Source organism: Oncorhynchus masou, chromosome 1 (assembly GCF_036934945.1).
Source record: "Oncorhynchus masou masou isolate Uvic2021 chromosome 1, UVic_Omas_1.1, whole genome shotgun sequence".
NCBI lineage: Eukaryota > Metazoa > Chordata > Actinopteri > Salmoniformes > Salmonidae > Oncorhynchus > Oncorhynchus masou.
In genome coordinates, this window is record NC_088212.1 from 39,592,847 (window position 1) to 39,612,531 (window position 19,685).

The following is a 19,685-nucleotide window of genomic DNA, read 5'->3' on the forward strand; positions in this document are numbered from 1 at the left end:
TGTACTACTTTTGACCAGGGCCCATAGGGCCAGTTACATCTCCATGGAAAGGTTTTCCTGAAATGTCATCGACATCATTCCACAGAAATGTTCAGATGCCACCGAACCACAGAGAAACTGAAAAAGATCAGTCTACTCTTTCCTCAACTGTTTTTTTCCAAAGACGACCACATTAACTCCAACAGTCCCACCATAGTGCTGGTGTGTTTTGGATTTCTAACCCCTTTAAAACATTGTGTGTTTAAGCTTCAGACTTCTGGGTTGTATCATTGGATTTGTCTATTTTCAATTTCATCTGCAACCATTGATACAGTACCAACCATTAGTCTGTGTTATTAATGGGGGCTGAGCTAAAGCGATGTTTGTGAGACAAGGGTGGATCCTGAAGGAGCCCGGGGCCAGGACTTTTTACAGAAACCTCTGTAGAATGTTTTGAGCTACAAACTATTTTACTATCTATGAAACTCTAAGACTCTCATGAACACACAGGTAATATGTTTTGCTCTACGATGCTCACAAGGTTCACAATGATTGCTAAACAGTAAGGGGTTCTTCTACATAGAAGATCATAGGAAATCCCAGGACAGGTTCGAGTTTCATGTTTTATTAGTTGTATGTACAGGATACACATGGTATACACCGTCCAACTAAATGGTTACTTACAGGTTCTTTCTCAATAATTCTACAACAATAAGAAATAAGAAAACATAATAATAGGAGCATAAAGTAAATGGCTCAGTAGAATAGAATAAATATTTAAGCATAGAGTGCATTTGGAAAGTATTCTGACCCCTTGACTTTTTCCACATTTTGTTATGTTACAGCCTTATTCTAAAATGGATTACATAGATTTCTTTCCATCATCAATCATCAATCTACACACGATACCCCATATTAATACATGTTTGCAAATGTATTAAACATAAAAAACTGAAATATGACATTTACATAAGTATTTAGATCCTTTACTCAGTACTTTGTTGAAGGCCGTTTGGCAGCGATTACAGCCTGGAGTCTTCTTGGGTATGACGCTACAAGCTTTGCACAACTGTACTTGGAGAGTTTCTCCCATTCTTCTCTGCAGATCCTCTCAAGCTCTGTCAGGTTGGATGGGGAGCGTGGTTGGATGGGGAGCGTTGCTGCACAGCAACGAGAGCCCTCACCTCAACCCCATCGGGATGAATTGGAATGCCTATTGCGAGCGAGGCCTAATCGCTTAACATCAGTGCCCGACCTTACTAACATCTAGTGGAAAGCCTTCCCAGAAGAGTGGAAGCTGTTATAGCAGCAAAGGGGGACCAACTCCATATTAATACCCATGATTTTGGAATGAGATGTTCGACGAGAAGGTGTTCACAAACTTTAATTCGTAGGCTAGGTTGTAGCAGCCTCATGATGGGTATAGCGAAAAGTTGAGTATCTAAACCTACCAATGTTAATATAAAAGCCATGCTCATAAAAAAATGTCCTCCCTAATCTTAAACAGCACCTGACCGCCACTGTAGTGTCTCTAATACTGTAATAAGCTCACATCGCTGCTGTCACAAAGTTGTCACTGACTATGTGGAGATTAATTTCCCACTGAGCAAACTATTTCTGTACGTACATCATTCATATAAATTCATTTGATCAGGTTCTTGCTTTGGAGGACCTAATTTTTTGATTCACATTTGTCAATAAAACAAATGAATGCAACTCTTTATCTCAAATTGTTTCCCATTCTACTTGTAGCCCTGGTTGTCCTGAAAGGAACATGGTAAAACACTTCATTGTGAGGTTAAATATAAGTGCTGGACATGCATATAAAACACATTCAGATAAATGAAAAGGCGATACCTGCTGGGATCTCGGCAGTGATAGGATTAACCAGTGAGTGGAGCGAAGAGATGCAGTATGCTGAGGATGTAAAACTATCTGGGGGTTCCAACCCTGTGACATGACGACATGATAATTGAGGAAACTGTGGTGATCGCGACCTTGTCTGTTTTAGATTATCCCTGGTTAAAAGCAACCAAGGTTGCCTCCCAAATGGCCCGCTATTTCCCCATGTAGTGCAGTTGCTTTTAACCAGGGCCCATAGTGACCTTCAAGCAGGATTCTCGCAGATAACAGTCTTATCACCTCCTCCAGAACTTTACATTAATAGTGAACAGGTATAGTACTTAACAATCATAAAATGACCTGACTCCAAAACATATTACAGAGATGAATACACAGACAGAAGATACAACTGCTCTGACAGGCATGATAGAATAAAAATACAATTTCCTCCCAACAGACTTATACTGGCCAAGACAAACACTATCACTGGCTAATAACGCTAACATACAGGATTTACCTGTACGGATGAAGCAGTCTCTCAAGCTGTACTTAAACCTAACAGTCTTACATAGAAGCCAGTCATCAAAATATTATTCTGAATACCTCTCCTCTTTAATTTGTTTTGCTGTGAAAGAAAGGAGTGAACTTGTTTCACTAACTGAAACTCACATGGCAACCCAACCTCCACCTTCCCTCCTTGCTATTGGGTACCCAACCCCTTTAATGATTGACTTCCTGTTTAGAGTTCAAGACTGCACTTTCCTCTGTGCCTCATTCAAATGTCTAGAAAATAAATGCCTGTTGACTGCAGTGGTGGTGAGGTAGAAAAGCACAGCAGACAAACAGCAGCCGGTGAGATACTTCTAACATATGTGGCTTGTTTCTATGTTTCCAGAAATTGGCAGCAGGGGGGGGGGGGGTGCAGCAGATGAAAAAGCCATTAGTGGATACGTCTTTGTGAAGAGGTAGAGAGAGGACCAAATGAGAGGAAGCTAGTGGCCCCTCTCTCTAACTGTCTCATTGTTGCTATCATCCAGAATCAATTAGTTCATCTATGATGTCTATATACAGTGGCCTGTGAAAGTCTTCACCCCCCTTCACATTTGTCCTATGTTGTTGCCTTACAACCTGGAATTAAAATGTATTTTTTGGGGGAGGGGGGGTTGTATCATTTACACAACATGCCTACCACTTTGAAGATGCAAAATATGTTTTATTGGGAAACAAACAATAAATAAGACAAAAAAACATCAAACTTGAGCGTGCATAACTATTCACCCCCCAAAGCCAATACTTTGTAGAGCCCCGTTTTGCAGAAATCTCAGCTGCAAGTCTCTTGGGATATGTCTCTATAAGCTTGGCACATCTAGCCATGGGTATTTTTGCTCATTCTTCAAGGCAAAACTGCTCCAGCTCCTTCAAGTTGGATGGGTTCCGCTGGTGTACAACAATCTTTAAGTCATACCACAGATCCTCAATTGGATTGAGGTCTGGGCTTTGACTAGGCCATTACAAGACATTTAAATGTTTTCCCTTAAACCACTTGTGTTGCTTTAGCAGTATGCTTAGGGTCATTGTCCTGCTGGAAGGTGAACCTCTGTCCCAGTCTCAAATCTCTGGAGGACTGAAACAGGTTTCCCTCAAGCATTTCTGTGCATGTAGCCATCTATCATTCATTTTTTCTTCAGGGTTATCTTTGGTCTCTTTGTTGCCTCTGATAAATGCTCTCCTTGCCTGGTCTGTGAGTTTTGGTGGGTGGGCCTCTCTTGGCAAGTTTGTTGTGGTGCCATATTCTTTACAATTTATAATAATGGATTTAATGGTGCTCTGTGGGATGTTCAAAGTTTCTGATAATTGTTTATAACCCAACCCTGATCTGTACTTCTCCACAACTTTGTCCCTGACCTGTTTGGAGAGCTCCTTGGTCTTCATGGTGCCGCTTGCTTGGTGGTGCCCCTTGCATAGTGGTGTTGCAGACTCTGGGGCCTTTCAGAACATGTGACACTTAGATTGCACAATAGGTGGACTTTTTTTTTACCAATTATGTGACTTCTGAAGGTAATTAGTTGCACCAGATCTTATTTAGGGGCTTCATAGCAAAGGGGGTGAATACATTTGCACACACCAATTTTCCATTTCAAATAATAATAATATAATAATAATAATAAGTTATTTTTTAAATTTCACTTCACCAATTTGGACTATTTTGTGTATGCACATTACATGAAATCCCCCGCAAAACATTTAAATTGCAGGTTGTAATGCTACAAAATAGAAAAAACGGGATAAATACTTTTGCAAGGCACTGTAGCAACATAATGACAATTAATTATAATGTAAATGAGAAAATAATGTCTCATCAACTTTTAGTTTGTCAATCAAATATCATCTTTCAGGAAAGCTCATTGAGCTGTGATTCACTTTCGCTCCTGACTGCTCCATGAAATCAATGCAGTGCATCTGTAGGCCTACCATTGGTAGTTGAAGAGAATATGTCATTCAACTAAACAAGTTCAATGAGGTCCCTTGGAATGAGACCAGACTGAGTGTGTCATTCTAACCCTCCAGGCTTGGATTTGAACAGAATGTAACTGCCATGAGTTGAGTCTTCCAACTCATTTTCTGGTGTCAGAATGATTTAGAGCTATCTTATGCATTGACCACAGGACATAAGAATCAGCCAACCCACTCTGCACACACTGGTTGAATCAACGTTGTTTCCACGTCACTTCAATGAAATTACATTGAACTAATGTGGAATAGACATTGAATTGACATCTGTGCCCAGTGAGAAGCTCCAACCGTAGTGCAAAAAAATATCCCCACAAGGGCTAACACTGATAATTGCAGTATTTGTGAGGGTTTATTATGTAGGCTACAATAGTCCATTCCCCGGAATCATACACTAGAAAGTGAGCTTGGGGCATTAGTTCTAAAATGTCACATCCACAATGATGTTTGTTGCCCTTGAGAACTGAAATATGCATTTCAAATGCAACTGAAACCAATAAGACATGCCAATGAAACATGAGGGAAAACGAATGCAAACATTCAGATTCAAGTGGCACTCACAGTACTGCGGCGCAATACTCTTTATGGCAAGGATGTCCGTTTGGAGCAATTAGACAATGGTGTGACTTAGTGTGTAATCTTCAATTATCCTACTTCTCATCATCTCAGGCCAGACTGTAACCTCAAGCCTCCACCAAAACACAGTGCTAATGCCAGCAAAAACAATGGCAATGGAGCCTGCAGCACATGGTTCCAATAGAGACCCTGAACTCCATTGACTTCTTACAGAAATCACCAAATATCCTTGTGAAACGGGGTTACATAGACATTCCAAGTGAGAGAACAAATCATTTCTCTAGAACATCACAACAGTATTGAGCTAAAGTGACTTCCTGGGATCAAGTTTTCCCCTCCCTGGGCTTACTGCATCTGTTTCAAGATCACATGTGCTGTGCTGACCAGACCAGCACTGTTGGGTGCTGATTATTCTGTGAGCCACAACACAAATAGATGATTTGTTCTTTCCAGAAACAGTGTTTATGATGTGGCAGTGCAGGCAATTTACCTCACGTCTCTGTTTCACTTGTTCATGCTCCTTAGAAAACATTAAAAGAGCCTTTGTTGACAAAGTGGAAACAGATGTTCCACAAAACTTACAAATCCTGAAAAACTACAGTTTGACTTATTTGGCTAAAGAAATAAGGCAATTATTATTTGTAGTTAAATCTGAGATAAACTACTTCGATTGGAGGAAAATGTCCTTAACTATTACTGTGTGGCATTTATAAATTAGACACAGAAGTTCATGGTTTGTGCCACACTGGCACAAACTCACACATTGACTGTAAAAACGAATCTTGATTTCCACAGCTATGAGTTGTAAGAGACTAAGGGCTACATTTTAGACTGTGTATTTCAGAGGATAAACTAAACATCCTATTCAGTTGAATTGTATTGTGGGAATGCAGTGCACTGGGGTGTAGACTTTTCATTGTTGTTACGTGGCCAGAGAGCGACCCATCAGTTATGTGAGAAGTTAATTCAGTTGTTCAAATTCAAATGTCAAATGACTTTTTCAACCCCACATTAGTCAAGTTCATGGTGCCATTCCTATTAGGCTTGACATTACACTTTACTGAACACTACTATGATGACAAAGCCAGAGGTTTACAGAGGAAAAAGTGGATGGTTTGACCTTAAGCCTGAGGGGGAAAAACTGAGGTAAGCAAGATGGAAGGGCCGGAAACTATTGCTTTGGGAGAAAGAGAGACTTTGTATACACTGTGTGTGCGTGTGGGTGGGTGTGTGTGTGTGTAACTATACTTGTGTGTGTAACTATACTCAAGAATAGTAAATGACCAAAAATGTACCAACTGGGGACATTTTGTTGGTCCCCACAAGGTCAAATGCTATTTTGAGGGGGTTTAGGGTTAAGGTTAGAATTAGAATTAATGTTGGGATTAGAATTAGGATCAGGAGCTAGGGTTAGTTTTAGGGTTAGGAGCTAGGGTTAGGTTTAGGGTGAAGGTTAGGTTTTTGAACGGTGACTGAATTTTGTCCCCGAACAAGGTTAACTGTACTGTGTGTGTGTGTGTGTGTCTGTGTGTGTGTGTGCGTGTCTGTGTGTGTGTCAGACAGACAGACAGACAGACAGACAGACAGACAGACAGACAGGGGGAGAGAAATAATATAGCATTCAATCCCAGTTAACATTAGCACAGATTTGACCTGTCTGCCACAGTAGCCCTGCCTCCACCTAGCCTCCCAGCTTCCCAGCCCCAGCTCATGTCACAGCATGGTAGGAGATTCCTACAAACCAAAGGAGCAAAAACAAATGGAAGTAAATACATTGAAGTAGAACAAGGTTGTTTCAAGGCATGTTACCACATAAATCCTCTAACTACAACAAAAATACTCCTTTCTGAACCACCATCACATCTTACTTTACTATATATTACTTCCTTCAATAAACCTCAATCAACCACCTCTTCGGGGGATGTTTCAATAGCTGATGTTCAATTGAGCCCACAAATTTGAACAACCAAGAAAAAACTTCGTTCAGGCTGTATTCCTTCTAGCTTCTAGTAGCCCACAGTACCCTGTTTGTTCCATGTCAGATGCAGAGTGCAGGCAATGAATGCATAGCAAATGTTTCCTAAATTGCTACTGCAACAGAACACATTGGTGTGTACATAAAGTCTGCATTGATAAATGCAGCTCAATGGTAAGCCAGCTAGGAAATGTACATAGCCAAGAATGACTTTTCATAAACACAGAGGAATGTTCAATATTAAATCTGGTTGGAGCAGAATGTAATTGCATGTGCTTGATCACAGGTCAGACATCCCCACAAACACAAACTTCACCTCTAAATCATCTACAGTAAAAGCTGAACGGCAGGGAGAGGATACATTCCTAAGGATTATGGAGTAGGACATGAGTTTTTATGGCACTAATCTTTATATACTGTTCCCAAAGTACATAGCTGTGACTATAGCTGAAAAAAAAATGGTGTATGATAAATGGAAAATAAACAGAAAATGAATTCCTATTTAATAAGTCTTAACGGAAAGCAAACAGTGACTTCTCAGAGGTGCACTGGATCAAATCAAATGTTATTTGTCACATGCGTCTTTGTCTTGCAGAGAGGATGTTGTCCTGGCAGTCTCAGTCATCAGGCCTACTACCATCGTGTCATCAGCAAACGTAATGATGGTGTTGGAGTCGTGCGCGGCCACGTAGTCGTGGGTGAACAGGGAGTACAAAAGGGGACTAATCACGCACCCGAAGGGTCAGCGTGGCAGGTGTGTTGTTGCCTACTCTCACCATCTGGGATCGGACCCATCAGGAAGCCCAGGATTCAGTTGCAGAGGGAGGTGTTCAGTCCCAGGGTCATGAATCTAGTGATGAGCTTGGTGGGCACTATGGTGTTGAATGCTGAGCTGTGGTCAAAGAACAGCATTCTTACATAGGTGCTCCTCTTGTCCAGGTGGGAGAGGGCAATGTGGAGTGCAATAAAGATTGCATTATCTGTGGATCTGTTGGGGCGATATGCGAATTAGAGTGGGTCCAGGGAGTCTGGGTGTTGATGTGAGCCATGAACAGCCTTTAAACGCATTTCATGGCTACAGATGTGAATGCTACGGGGCGAAACTAATTTAGACAGGTTATCTTAGCTTTCCTGAGCACAGTGACTATGGTGGTCTGCTTGGAAAATGTAGCTATTACAGACTGGGTCAGGGAGAGGTGGAAAATGTCAATGAAGACACTTTCCAGCTGGTCAACGCATGCTCTGAGTACGCGCCCTGGTAATCCGTCTAGCCCTGTGGCCTTGTGAATGTTAACCTGTTTAAAGGCATTACTCACATTTTATTTATTTTTTTATTTCACCTTTATTTAACCAGGTAGGCTAGTTGAGAACAAGTTCTCATCTACAACTGCGACCTGGCCAAGATGAAGCATAGCAAGGTGAACAGACAGCAACACAGAGTTACACGTGGAGTAAACAATAAACAAGTCAATAACACAGTAGAAAAAAAAGTAGTAATTACAATTTAGCAGATTAACACTGGAGTGATAAATGATCAGATGGTCATGTGCAGGTAGAGATACTGGTGTGCAAAAGTGCAGAAAAGTAAATAAATAAAAACAGTATGGGGATGAGGTAGGTAAATTGGGTGGGCTATTTACTGATGGACTATGTACAGCTGCAGCAATCGGTTAGCTGCTCAGATAGCAGATGTTTAAAGTTGGTAAGGGAGATAAAAGTCTCCAACTTCAACAATTTTTGCAATTCATTCCAGCCACAGGCAGCAGAGAATTGGAAGGAATGGCGGCCAAATGAGGTGTTGGCTTTAGGGATGATCAGTGAGATACACCTGCTGGAGCGCGTGCTACGGGTGGGTGTTGCCATCGTGACCAGTGAACTGACATAAGGCGGAGCTTTACCTAGCATGGACTTGTAGATGACCTGGAGCCAGTGGGTCTGGCGACAAATATGTAGCGAGGGCCAGCCGACTAGAGCATACAGGTCGCAGTGGTGGGTGGTAAAAGGTGCTTTATTAACAAAGCAGATGGCACTGTGATAAACTGCATCCAGTTTGCTGAGTAGAGTATTGGAAGCCATTTTGTAGATGACATCGCCGAAGTCAAGGATCGGTAGGATAGTCAGTTTTACTAGGGTAAGTTTGGCAGCGTGAGTGAAGGAGGCTGTGTTGCGAAATAGAAAGCCGATTCTAGATTTGATTTTGGATTGGAGATGTTTGATATGAGTCTGGAAGGAGAGTTTACAGTCTAGCCAGACACCTAGGTACTTATAGATGTCCACATATTCTAGGTCGGAACCATCCAGGGTGGTGATGCTAGTCGGGCGTGCGGGTGCAGGCAGCGAACGGTTGAAAAGCATGCATTTGGTTTTACTAGCGTTTAAGAGCAGTTGGAGGCCATGGAAGGAGTGTTGTATGGCATTGAAGCTTGTTTGGAGGTTAGATAGCACAGTGTCTAAGGAAGGGCCAGAAGTATACAGAATGGTGTCGTCTTCATAGAGGTGGATCAGGGAATCGCTCGCAGCAAGAGCAACATCATCGATATATACAGAGAAAAGAGTCGGCCCGAGAATTGAACCCTGTGGCACCACCATAGAGACTGCCAGAGGACCGGACAATCAGCTATGAAGAGTGAGATCACACAGTCGTCTGAAACAGCTGTTGCTCTCATGCATGGTTCAGTGATGCTTGCCTCGAAGCGAGCCTAGAAGGCATTTAGCTTGTCTAGTTGGCTCGCATCACTGGGCAGTTTGCGGCTGGGATTTATTGGACCATTTCTGTATTGACCGCGTAACTGGTACTTCCTTTTTGAGTTTAGCTTGTAAGCAGGTATCAAGAGGATAGAGTTATGGTCAGATTTGACAAAAGGAGGGCTAGGGAGAGCCTTGTATGCGTTTCTGTGTGTGGAGTAAAGATGAGAGTTTTGTCGCCTATAGTTGAACAGGTGACATGCTGGTAAAGATGAGGTAAAACGGATTTCAGTTTCCCTGCATTAAAATCACCAGCCAACGAGAAGCACCACCTCTGGGTGTGCATTTTATTCTTTGCTTAAGGCAATATACAGCTGGTTGAGTGCAGGCAAACAAATTCTCACCACCCCATCACAAAATGTGTAGAATTGCAGGAAATTAGTTTTAAAACTTCAAATGTTTCTCTGCCCCATTGCAAAATGTGAAGAATTGCAGAAATGTTGCTTTTAAACAAAATGTTTAGAATTCCTGGAAAAAAACGGAGCACCACAAAAAAAAAATACGCTGCCAAGAGGGGGACACTAAAACGGTTTGCCTGCAATTTGGGGGGGCCTCCCAATCTCGCTTTGGGCCCCCAAAGGCACTGCGTACAAGATTCAGGTTTCACCTCTCTCTTAACTAACTCCTTGAAACATTTTCTTTGTGGTTTCTTTGTGGTTGACTTGCCAGCTATTGTCGTTAAGACATTGCATGTGCCCCACGATGAAAGAGCAACAGTGTCTCTAAACCAGTGGTCACCAACCGGTCGATCCCCAAGGCATTCCTAGTCAATCACCAAACATTTCTGTAAAACCCCCACCGACAAAGCCTTTCCATTTTTTTAAATATTTGTTTCACATTGTTGGCAGTCGTTGCCCTTGATTCAGCAGCCCTAGCACAGGGAAGGTGAAGTGTTCCCATTTTTAAACCATATGATGTGTCTGAAGGTAGAACTCTGCGTACCCGGCAGACCCAAAGAGAAAATCAAGCGCACCTATAGGCCTACCGCTGGCCAATCAGATAGCTTAGATCTCTGTGTCGGCACAGTTTCCTCCAGCACACAGTGAAGTTGATACTGTGAGATTTCGAAAAGTTTAAAACCATGACTAGAGACAGACCCAATGAATACAGCAAAGAGCCGCTGTTTTTAAGAGTAATTCATGTCTACGTTGTTATTCAGCACTGTCAACACTTTTTAAAACACGTATAAGCAGGACGACACTGGGCCAATTGGGCGCCGCCCTATGAGACTCAATCACAGCCGGATGTGATGCAGCCTGGTGTATAGTAAATTCTTTCGATAAGCTTGTGTAATTATTAGCAGCTTGTGTCTTTTTTTAACACAAGGAATATTTAACTTTCTCTGGTCATAGGAGTAACAACATGAATTGGTTCATGAGGCAGAATAATGCAGTGCGACTTCAGTTTCGCCATCAACTGGAAGACTTTTCTCAGCGAAGGGAGGGAGAGCGGAGGGACGGTGAGTTGGGTGAGAGGCAGCCTCATCGCTGCTCTCTCCCTCCTTCCCTCCCTCCTCTCAGACTGACCATCAGATGCAGGCCATCAGTCCAGTCAAATAAAACAATAAAAATGATTGTGCCTCACAAGTAATACAACAAATTATCTATTACCAGTGTGATCATATACCTACATTTGTTTTTAAATATATTAACAAAATGGTCTGAGAAGAACAACATTGGCAGGGCAATTATACCATAGCCAATATGCAGTGATAATGTATTGGGCCTATAGCCTACCTACTGCAAAAACCTCATTGCTTCAGAACTGTTTTTAATAGGTTAACGTGGCATAGGTTTAAGTTTTTTAAGTCATGTTTAAAAAAAATCTGAGCGGTAGATCTCGGCTTGCATTTTGACTCGGAAAGTGATCTTGACTCAGAAAATGTTGGTGAACACTGCTCTAAACTCTAAAATGTGGGCGGAAATGTTCTCAGCCAAAGCCCCTAATTTGAATCCCCATACCTCTCTCATCATCCCCCACCACAGAACCACACTAGTCTGTCCTCATCGCTAACATTAGACAATGTATGTTCCAAATGACACCCTATTAACTACAAAGTGCAATTTGGGACGCACAAGAGTGCAACCTCAATCTGCAGCTGTGAGTCACCACCAGATGACCATTTCCAGATGAAAAGGTAAAGTCTCCATTAAGGCTGTGTCTGCACCCCAAATGGCATCCTATTCCCAACACAGTGCACTACTTTTGAACAGAGCCCTATGAGTCCTGGTCAAAAATAATGCACTACATAGGGAATAGGATGCCATTTGGAATCTGTGTGGAGGGCTTTGCATAAGCCGAGCTGTGTTTCACAGAGCTTCTGTGTGGAGCTAGCCACACATGCCCCACGTCTTAGTGAATGGAAAAGCTGAGTCTGGTATTCTCTCAGTAAATATCACAGCTGGAGAGATCACAAAGGGCTGAGTCTATACGTCTAGACCTCTACAGCACTGCTCTCTGGATCATTATCATCTCTATCAGAGGTGGCATCACAGGTCCCAGAGTGGTGTGGCGGACAAAAACATCTGGGGCCCGTAGTCCTTCCTTATCTGGTAACCTCACCAGGTAAAACCTTATACAGTATGACGTGATTAATCTGTTGTAAGAAGGTTTAATATGGGATATGATAGAACCAGATTTTTTAATCAGGTCACATGGTTAAAAAAAAACTCCTGGCCTTGGGGAGGATGAAAATCCTTTCAAACTGCAGCAAACTTAATATTACTACACAAACACAGAGAAAGCAACATGATTAGACAATAAAACTCACACGGCTGAGCTTGATTTATGTAGGTTTGCATCGCGTAGTCCGGCCCTAAGCAACTGTAAGCCTAATTCAAAATGATCTCACAGTCTATGTCAGCTATTGTGTTTATTGACTAATTCCAGTTAATCATTTTGGATTGAAAAAGTCTAGGCAGCCTAGTCAGCCCAAGTTTGAAAATAAACCAAATTTGATCCCATAAACACTTTCTGACAAACAAATGGACTATAAATACACTATGTTACCGCTTAGTTTACCCTGGCCAGAGGGACAGGGCACATAGTAGGCCAGGCTAAGACTATGCAGCTGCTGTTGTTTTAGTTTTATTATTTAACACCCCCCCCCCCACACACACACACACACACAAAAAAAGATTAAATCAGAAAGTGAGCATACCAGAGTTAAGGACATCTCTTTTTTCTTTGATCTGTTCTTCTGTCCTGCACCTGATGTGAATATTTAGATGTTGGATGTGCATATTTTTCAATGCACAAAAAAACCCAGAATCACCCTGAGGCATCCAGCTGTTACTCGAAAGTGCTGTCTGTCATCACTTGATTTCAGAGACATTTTAAAAATGGAAACTTATGGTTTGAGCTGAAACTCAGAGAGCTCTGGTCTGCACTCCCCTCATAAGATTGGTATGTGAACTCGAGGGCCTGCAGAGTGAGCAGAACAGCAAGATAACACTATGCAATTAGCTGTAGGCTTGTAGGACATACTTCCATGAGGTGCGCAATGAAGTCTTTATTAAGAGCCCAGCAGGATTACACTGACAGTTGTGAGTGCAACACCTATGATTACTTATTTAGTTAGTTACCAGTAGCCTCTCTTTCTTTGAAAAACTTCACGTGGGCTAGTGTACATGACTGTAAAGTCATCACTGGGTTCACAATTTAGTTTTGGCTTGACTATTCACTTTTTGTTGAAAGCCACATGTACGTAATACTTAGATGCTGTCAAAATGTGTGTCTTCACTCTGCACAGAACAGCTCAATAAAACCAGCTGTGAGGGCTTTCTCTGAGGAGCAGTCAGGAACCAAATGTTCTGGCCCAGTGTAAAAAGGTCAGTCAACAACGTCAACCAAAGTCAAGTGTCTTTGGGGCCGTTTCCTGAACACAGATTAATCCTAGTCCTTTTTCTGACTAGGATTAGCCTTAATCTGTGTCTAGGAAACCACCCCTTTGTGTCTAACTAAGGCAGGCTTTATAGAAGGTAGATTGTTTACCTGCACATTATTGGCCATGGTGTTGATGAATTTAAATCCGGGGATCCTTTTGTCGCTGCACACCACACCTACGTCCTCTGTGTGCTTGCAGTCGGACACACCAATCCCGTTGGAGGTGCACAGTGCCAGGGTCTTCTCTTTTCCAGTGCACTGGACATTGTCAAACCAGATGCGTCCTGAAAAACATCAGGATTCTGAACACATTGTGGATATATCAGAAAGAACTCTGTAGGGATAAATCTTTCTTTCACCTGACCAGTTGTAGCTAGCGTGGTCAAACAGCCAAGCGACTTTGGAAAAGTGGACTGGACACTGACAGCAAATATGCTGCTGAGATTGTACACTGGCTACCTTATCCTTAACAGATCGAAGCTACAGATGTGCCTTGTTCATTTCGGTAAAAGTTGAGTCAGAGCGTAGACAAAGAGCACTACCGGTAATCCAAAACATCCAGCATTTATTCATGGAAAAGCCGACCTGTCAGTGAAATATGTCAGAATAAACATAAATCCAAATGGCCTATTGAAAAGTTTCACTGGGAAAATTGGTTAATACTGGCCAATAAAAAAATATCCCTTAAAATAGTCCATTATTTCCCCTTATCATTACACATATAAAGGTTTGAAGTGCAATAACGGACATCTTACCCTCTCCTTTCCCATATTTAGAGGATGGAGACCAGGAGACAGCCTCCAAGTAGCCCAACTCCCTGCACACCACCTGGGCAGAATGGATGGAGAAGTCATCATCACAGACTGTGCCCCACTCGCCATCATAGAAAACCTCCACGCGCCCCTCGTTGTGCTTGCGCTTGTCCCCTGCCAAACGCAGCTGTATCCTGGGTGTGTCAGGTGGCAGCACCGGGGCACTGTACTGCTCCTGCTCAGGCTCTGGGTAGCCCTGTGGATAGCCGTGTGGGTAGCCTAGGTGTTCGTACTGGGCCCGGCACAGTTCTAACAGGCCCAACAGGATGGTGAAGCAGCAGGGGAGCGACCAGGCGGCCAGCATGGTGGTGTCTGTCAAGTCAGACAGTAGACAGAAGAGGTTATCTATGGGAGAGTAGGCAGAGATGAGGAAAATAACATTACCCATTTAAAATTTCTTTGGCTACTTTGTCATATGGTTTTTCACAGGGAGACTGCCTGGGGGTGTGGAATTCAGGATTGCAGCATAGGAGATTAATAATACGCTGATTCGGTGTGCGAGTTCATTAGAACGTGCGTTGAAGATGTCGTTCCCATAGCAAAGATTAAAACATTCCCAAACCAGAAACCGTGGATTGATGGCAGCATTCGCGTGAAACTGAAAGCGCGAACCACTGCTTTTAATCAGGGCAAGGTGACTGGAAACATGACCGAATACAAACAGTGGAGATATTCCCTCCGCAAGGCAATCAAACAAGCTAAGCATCAGTATAGAGACAAAGTAGAATCTCAATTCAACGGCTCAGACACAAGAGGTATGTGGCAGGGTCTACAGTCAATCACGGATTACAAAAAGAAAACCAGCCCAGTCACGGACCAGGATGTCTTGCTCCCAGGCAGACTAAATAACTTTTTTGCCCGCTTTGAGGACAATACAGTGCCACTGACACGGCCTGCAACAAAAACATGCGGACTCTCCTTCACTGCAGCCGAGGTGAGTAAAACATTTAAACGTGTTAACCCTCGCAGGGCTGCAGGCTCAGACGGCATCCCCAGCCGCGCCCTCAGAGCATGCGCAGACCAGCTGGCTGGTGTGTTTACGGACATATTCAATCAATCCCTATCTCAGTCTGCTGTTCCCACATGCTTCAAGAGGGCCACCATTGTTCTTGTTCCCAAGAAAGCTAAGGTAACTGAGCTAAACGACTACCGCCCCGTAGCACTCACTTCCGTCATCATGAAGTGCTTTGAGAGACTAGTACCATATCACCTCCACCCTACCTGACACCCTAGACCCACTCCAATCTGCTTACCGCCCAAATAGGTCCACAGACGATGCAATCTCAACCACACTGCACACTGCCCTAACCCATCTGGACAAGAGGAATACCTATGTGAGAATGCTGTTCATCGACTACAGCTCGGCATTTAACACCATAGTATCCTCCAAGCTCGTCATCAAGCTCGAGACCCTGGGTCTCGACCCCGCCCTGTGCAACTGGGTACTGGACTTCCTGACGGGCCGCCCCCAGGTGGTGAGGGTAGGCAACAACATCTCCACCCCGCTGATCCTCAACACTGGGGCCCCACAAGGGTGCGTTCTGAGCCCTCTCCTATACTCCCTGTTCACCCACGACTGCGTGGCCACGCACGCCTCCAACTCAATCATCAAGTTTGCGGACGACACAACAGTGGTAGGCTTGATTACCAACAACGACGAGACGGCCTACAGGGAGGAGGTGAGGGCCCTCGGAGTGTGGTGTCAGGAAAATAACCTCACGCTCAACGTCAACAAAACTAAGGAGATTATTGTGGACTTCAGGAAACAGCAGAGGGAACACCCCCCTATCCACATTGATGGAACAGTAAGTGGAGAGGGTAGTAAATTTTAAGTTCCTCGGCATACACATCACAGACAAACTGAATTGGTCCACCCACACAGACAGCATCGTTTAGAAGGCGCAGCAGCGCCTCTTCAACCTCAGGAGGCTGAAGAAATTCGGCTTGTCACCAAAAGCACTCACAAACTTCTACAGATGCACAATCGAGAGCATCCTGGCGGGCTGTATCACCGCCTGGTACGGCAACTGCTCCGCCCACAACCGTAAGGCTCTCCAGAGGGTAGTGAGGTCTGCACAACGCATCACCGGGGGCAAACTACCTGCCGTCCAGGACACCTACACCACCCGATGTTACAGGAAGGCCATAAAGATCATCAAGGACAACAACCACCCGAGCCACTGCCTGTTCACCCCACTATCATCCAGAAGGCGAGGTCAGTACAGGTGCATCAAAGCTGGGACCGAGAGACTGAAAAACAGCTTCTATCTCAAGGCCATCAGACTGTTAAACAGCAACCACTAACATTGAGTGGCTGCTGCCAACACACTGACTCAACTCCAGCCACTTTAATAATGGGAATTGATGGGAAATTATATAAAATATATCACTAGCCACTTTAAACAATGCTACCTAATATAATGTTTACATACCCTACATTATTCATCTCATATGTATACGTATATACTGTACTCTATATCATCTACTGCATCTTTATGTAATACATGTATCACTAGCCACTTTAACTATGCCACTTTGTTTACATACTCATCTCATATGTATATACTGTACTCGATACCATCTACTGTATCTTGACTATGCTGCTCTGTACCATCACTCATTCATATATCTTTATGTACAATTTCTTTATCCCCTTACACTTGTGTGTATAAAACAGCAGTGTTGGAATTGTTAGTTTGATTACTTGTTGGTTATTACTGCATTGTTGGAACTAGAAGCACAAGCATTTCGCTACACTCGCATTAACATCTGCTAACCATGTGTATGTGACAAATAAAATTTGATTTGATTTTTGATTTGATTTGATAAGGGCAGCAAGTGCTTCACCTACATTCAAAGAATTACAGTAACGCCAATTGACCCTTCTCTAAGCCCCTCCTGGTTACTGATGCAATCTCATACAACATTTTCCCAGGAAGTCCAATTCACCACTCCAACAACAGGCAAAATCCACTCACGATGATCTCAAACTGTGTTTTTAAAACGCAATGAAATTAAACACAGACTACCCCTTGCTAATCAGGAGACACTCGGTGTGTTGTGGTGGACTGTCATTACAATTGCTTCAGGGGAACCAGGTAAAATTATGCTTGCAGTGTATTTAGCCTCTGAAAAGCTTGGCATTCACTGTCAGCAAGCAGTCACAGCTACTAACCACTTTTGGAGCTAACAAGCGGAGGTGGGTAGTGACGCGCTACAAGTAACGCATTACATGTACTTAAAGGCCCATTGCAATCAAAAACTTGATTGTGTTGTGTTTTATATATATTTCCACACTTGGTGTGTGGACCACCTTTACTCCACACACAGAGACACAGACAACGCTCTCCCTCGTCCTCCATTTGGCAAATCTGACCATAATTATATCCTCCTAACTACTGCTTACAAGCAAACATTAAAGCAGGAAGCACCAGTGACTAGATCTATAAAAAAGTGGTCAGATGAAGCAGATGCTAAGCTACAGGACTGTTTTACTAGCACAGACTGAAATATGTTCTGGTATTCCTCCGATGACATTGAGGAGTATACCACATCAGTCATTGGCTTCATCAATAAGTGCATTGATAACGTCGTCCCCACAGTGACTGTATGTACATACCCCAACCAGAAGCCATGGATTAAAGGCAACAACCGCACTGAGCTAAAGGCCAAAGCTGACGATTTAAAGGAGTGGGACTCTAACCCTGAAGCTTATAAGAAATCCTGCAATGCACTACGACGAACCATCAAACAGGCAAAGCGTCAATACAGGACTAAGATCGAATCGTACTGCACCAGCTCTGACGCTCGTCAGATGTGGCAGGGCTTGCAAACCATTACAGACAACAAAGAGAAGCACAGCCTAGAGCTGCCCAGTGTCACGAGCCTACCAGACGCGCTATACTACTTCTATGCTCGCTTCGAGGCAAATAACACTTAAACATGCATGAGAGCACCAGCTGTTCTGGAAGACTGTGTGATCACGCTCTCCACAGCCAATGTGAGTAAGACCTTTAAACAGGTCAATATTCACAAGGCCGCAGGGCCAGACGGATGACCAGGACGTATACTGCTAGCATGTGCTGATCAACTGGCAAATGTCTTCACTGACATTTTCAACCTCTCCCTGTCCGTGTCTGTAATGCCAACATGTTTTAAGCAGACCACCATAGTGCCTGTGCCCAAGAACACTAAGGTAACCCCCTAAATGACTACCGACCTGTAGCACTGACATCTCTAGCCATGAGGTGCTTTGAAATGCTGGTCATGGTTCACATCAACACCATTATCCCAGAAACCCTAGACCCACTCCAAAAGATCCACAGATGATGCCATCTCTATTGCACTCCACACTGCCCTTTCCCACTTGAACAAAAGGAACACCTATGTGAGAATGTTATTCATTGACTACAGCTCAGCGTTCAACACAAAAGTGCCCTCCAAGCTCATCAATAAGCTAAGGACCCTGGGACTAAACACCTCCCTCTGCAACTGGATCCTGGACTTCCTGATGGGCCGCCCCCAGGTGGTAAGGGTAGGTAACAACACATCTGCCAAGCTAATACTCAACACAGGTGCCCCTCAGATGTGAGTGCTCAGTCTCGTCCTGTACTCTCAGTTCACTCATGACTGCACGGCCAGGCACGACTCGAACACCATCATTAAGTTTGCAGATGACACAACAGTGTTTGCCTGATCACTGACAATGAAAACACAGCCTATGGTGAGGAGGTCAGAGACCTGGCCGTGTGGTGTCAGGACAACAACCTCTTCCTAAACATGATTAAGACAAAGGAGATGATTGTGGACTACAGGAAAAAGAGGACCAAGAACGCCCCCATTCTCATCGACAGGGCTGCAGTGGAGCAGGTTGAGAGCTTCAAGTTCCTTGGTGTCCACATCACCAACAAACTAACATGGTCCAAGCACTGCAAGACAGTCGTGAAGAGGGCACGACAAAACCTATTCCCCCTCAGAAGACTGAAAAGATTTGGCATGGGTCTTCAGATCCTCAAAAGGTTCTACAGCTGCACCATCAAGAGCACCCTGACTCGTTGTATCACTGCCTGGTATGGCAACTGCTCGGTCTCCGACCGCAAGGCACTACAGAGGGTAGTGCGAATGTCCCAGTACATCACTGGGGCCAAGCTTCCTGCCATCCAGGAACTCTATACCAGGCGGTGTCAGAGGAAGGCCATAAAAATTATTTAAAAAACCTCCAGCCACCCTAGTCATAGACTGTTCTCTGCTACTACATGGCAAGCTGTACCGGAGCGCCAAGTCTTGGTCCAAGAGGCTTCTAAACAGCTTCTACCCCCAAGCCATAAGACTCCTGATCAAATGGCTACTGAGTCTATTTG

The 19,685-nt window shown here is 43.7% G+C and overlaps 1 protein-coding gene across 4 annotated transcripts in view; it reads right to left on the reverse strand.

Annotated features, from left to right (window-relative positions):
• Positions 1-19,685, reverse strand: part of LOC135543990 (lysyl oxidase homolog 2B-like) — a 65,760-nt gene that overhangs the window by 40,243 nt on the left and 5,832 nt on the right. For 2 of the 4 annotated variants that reach the window (XM_064971331.1, XM_064971322.1), the window contains exons 2-3: positions 14,269-14,637; positions 13,622-13,797 (exon numbers count right to left, since the gene is read on the reverse strand). In XM_064971331.1, the coding sequence (XP_064827403.1) occupies positions 13,622-13,797; positions 14,269-14,629 (537 nt within the window). In that variant the 5' untranslated portion in view covers positions 14,630-14,637. Of the gene's footprint in view, positions 1-13,621; positions 13,798-14,268; positions 14,671-19,685 lie in introns of all 4 variants that reach the window. The other 2 variants (XM_064971314.1, XM_064971306.1) reach the window with 1 other exon arrangement.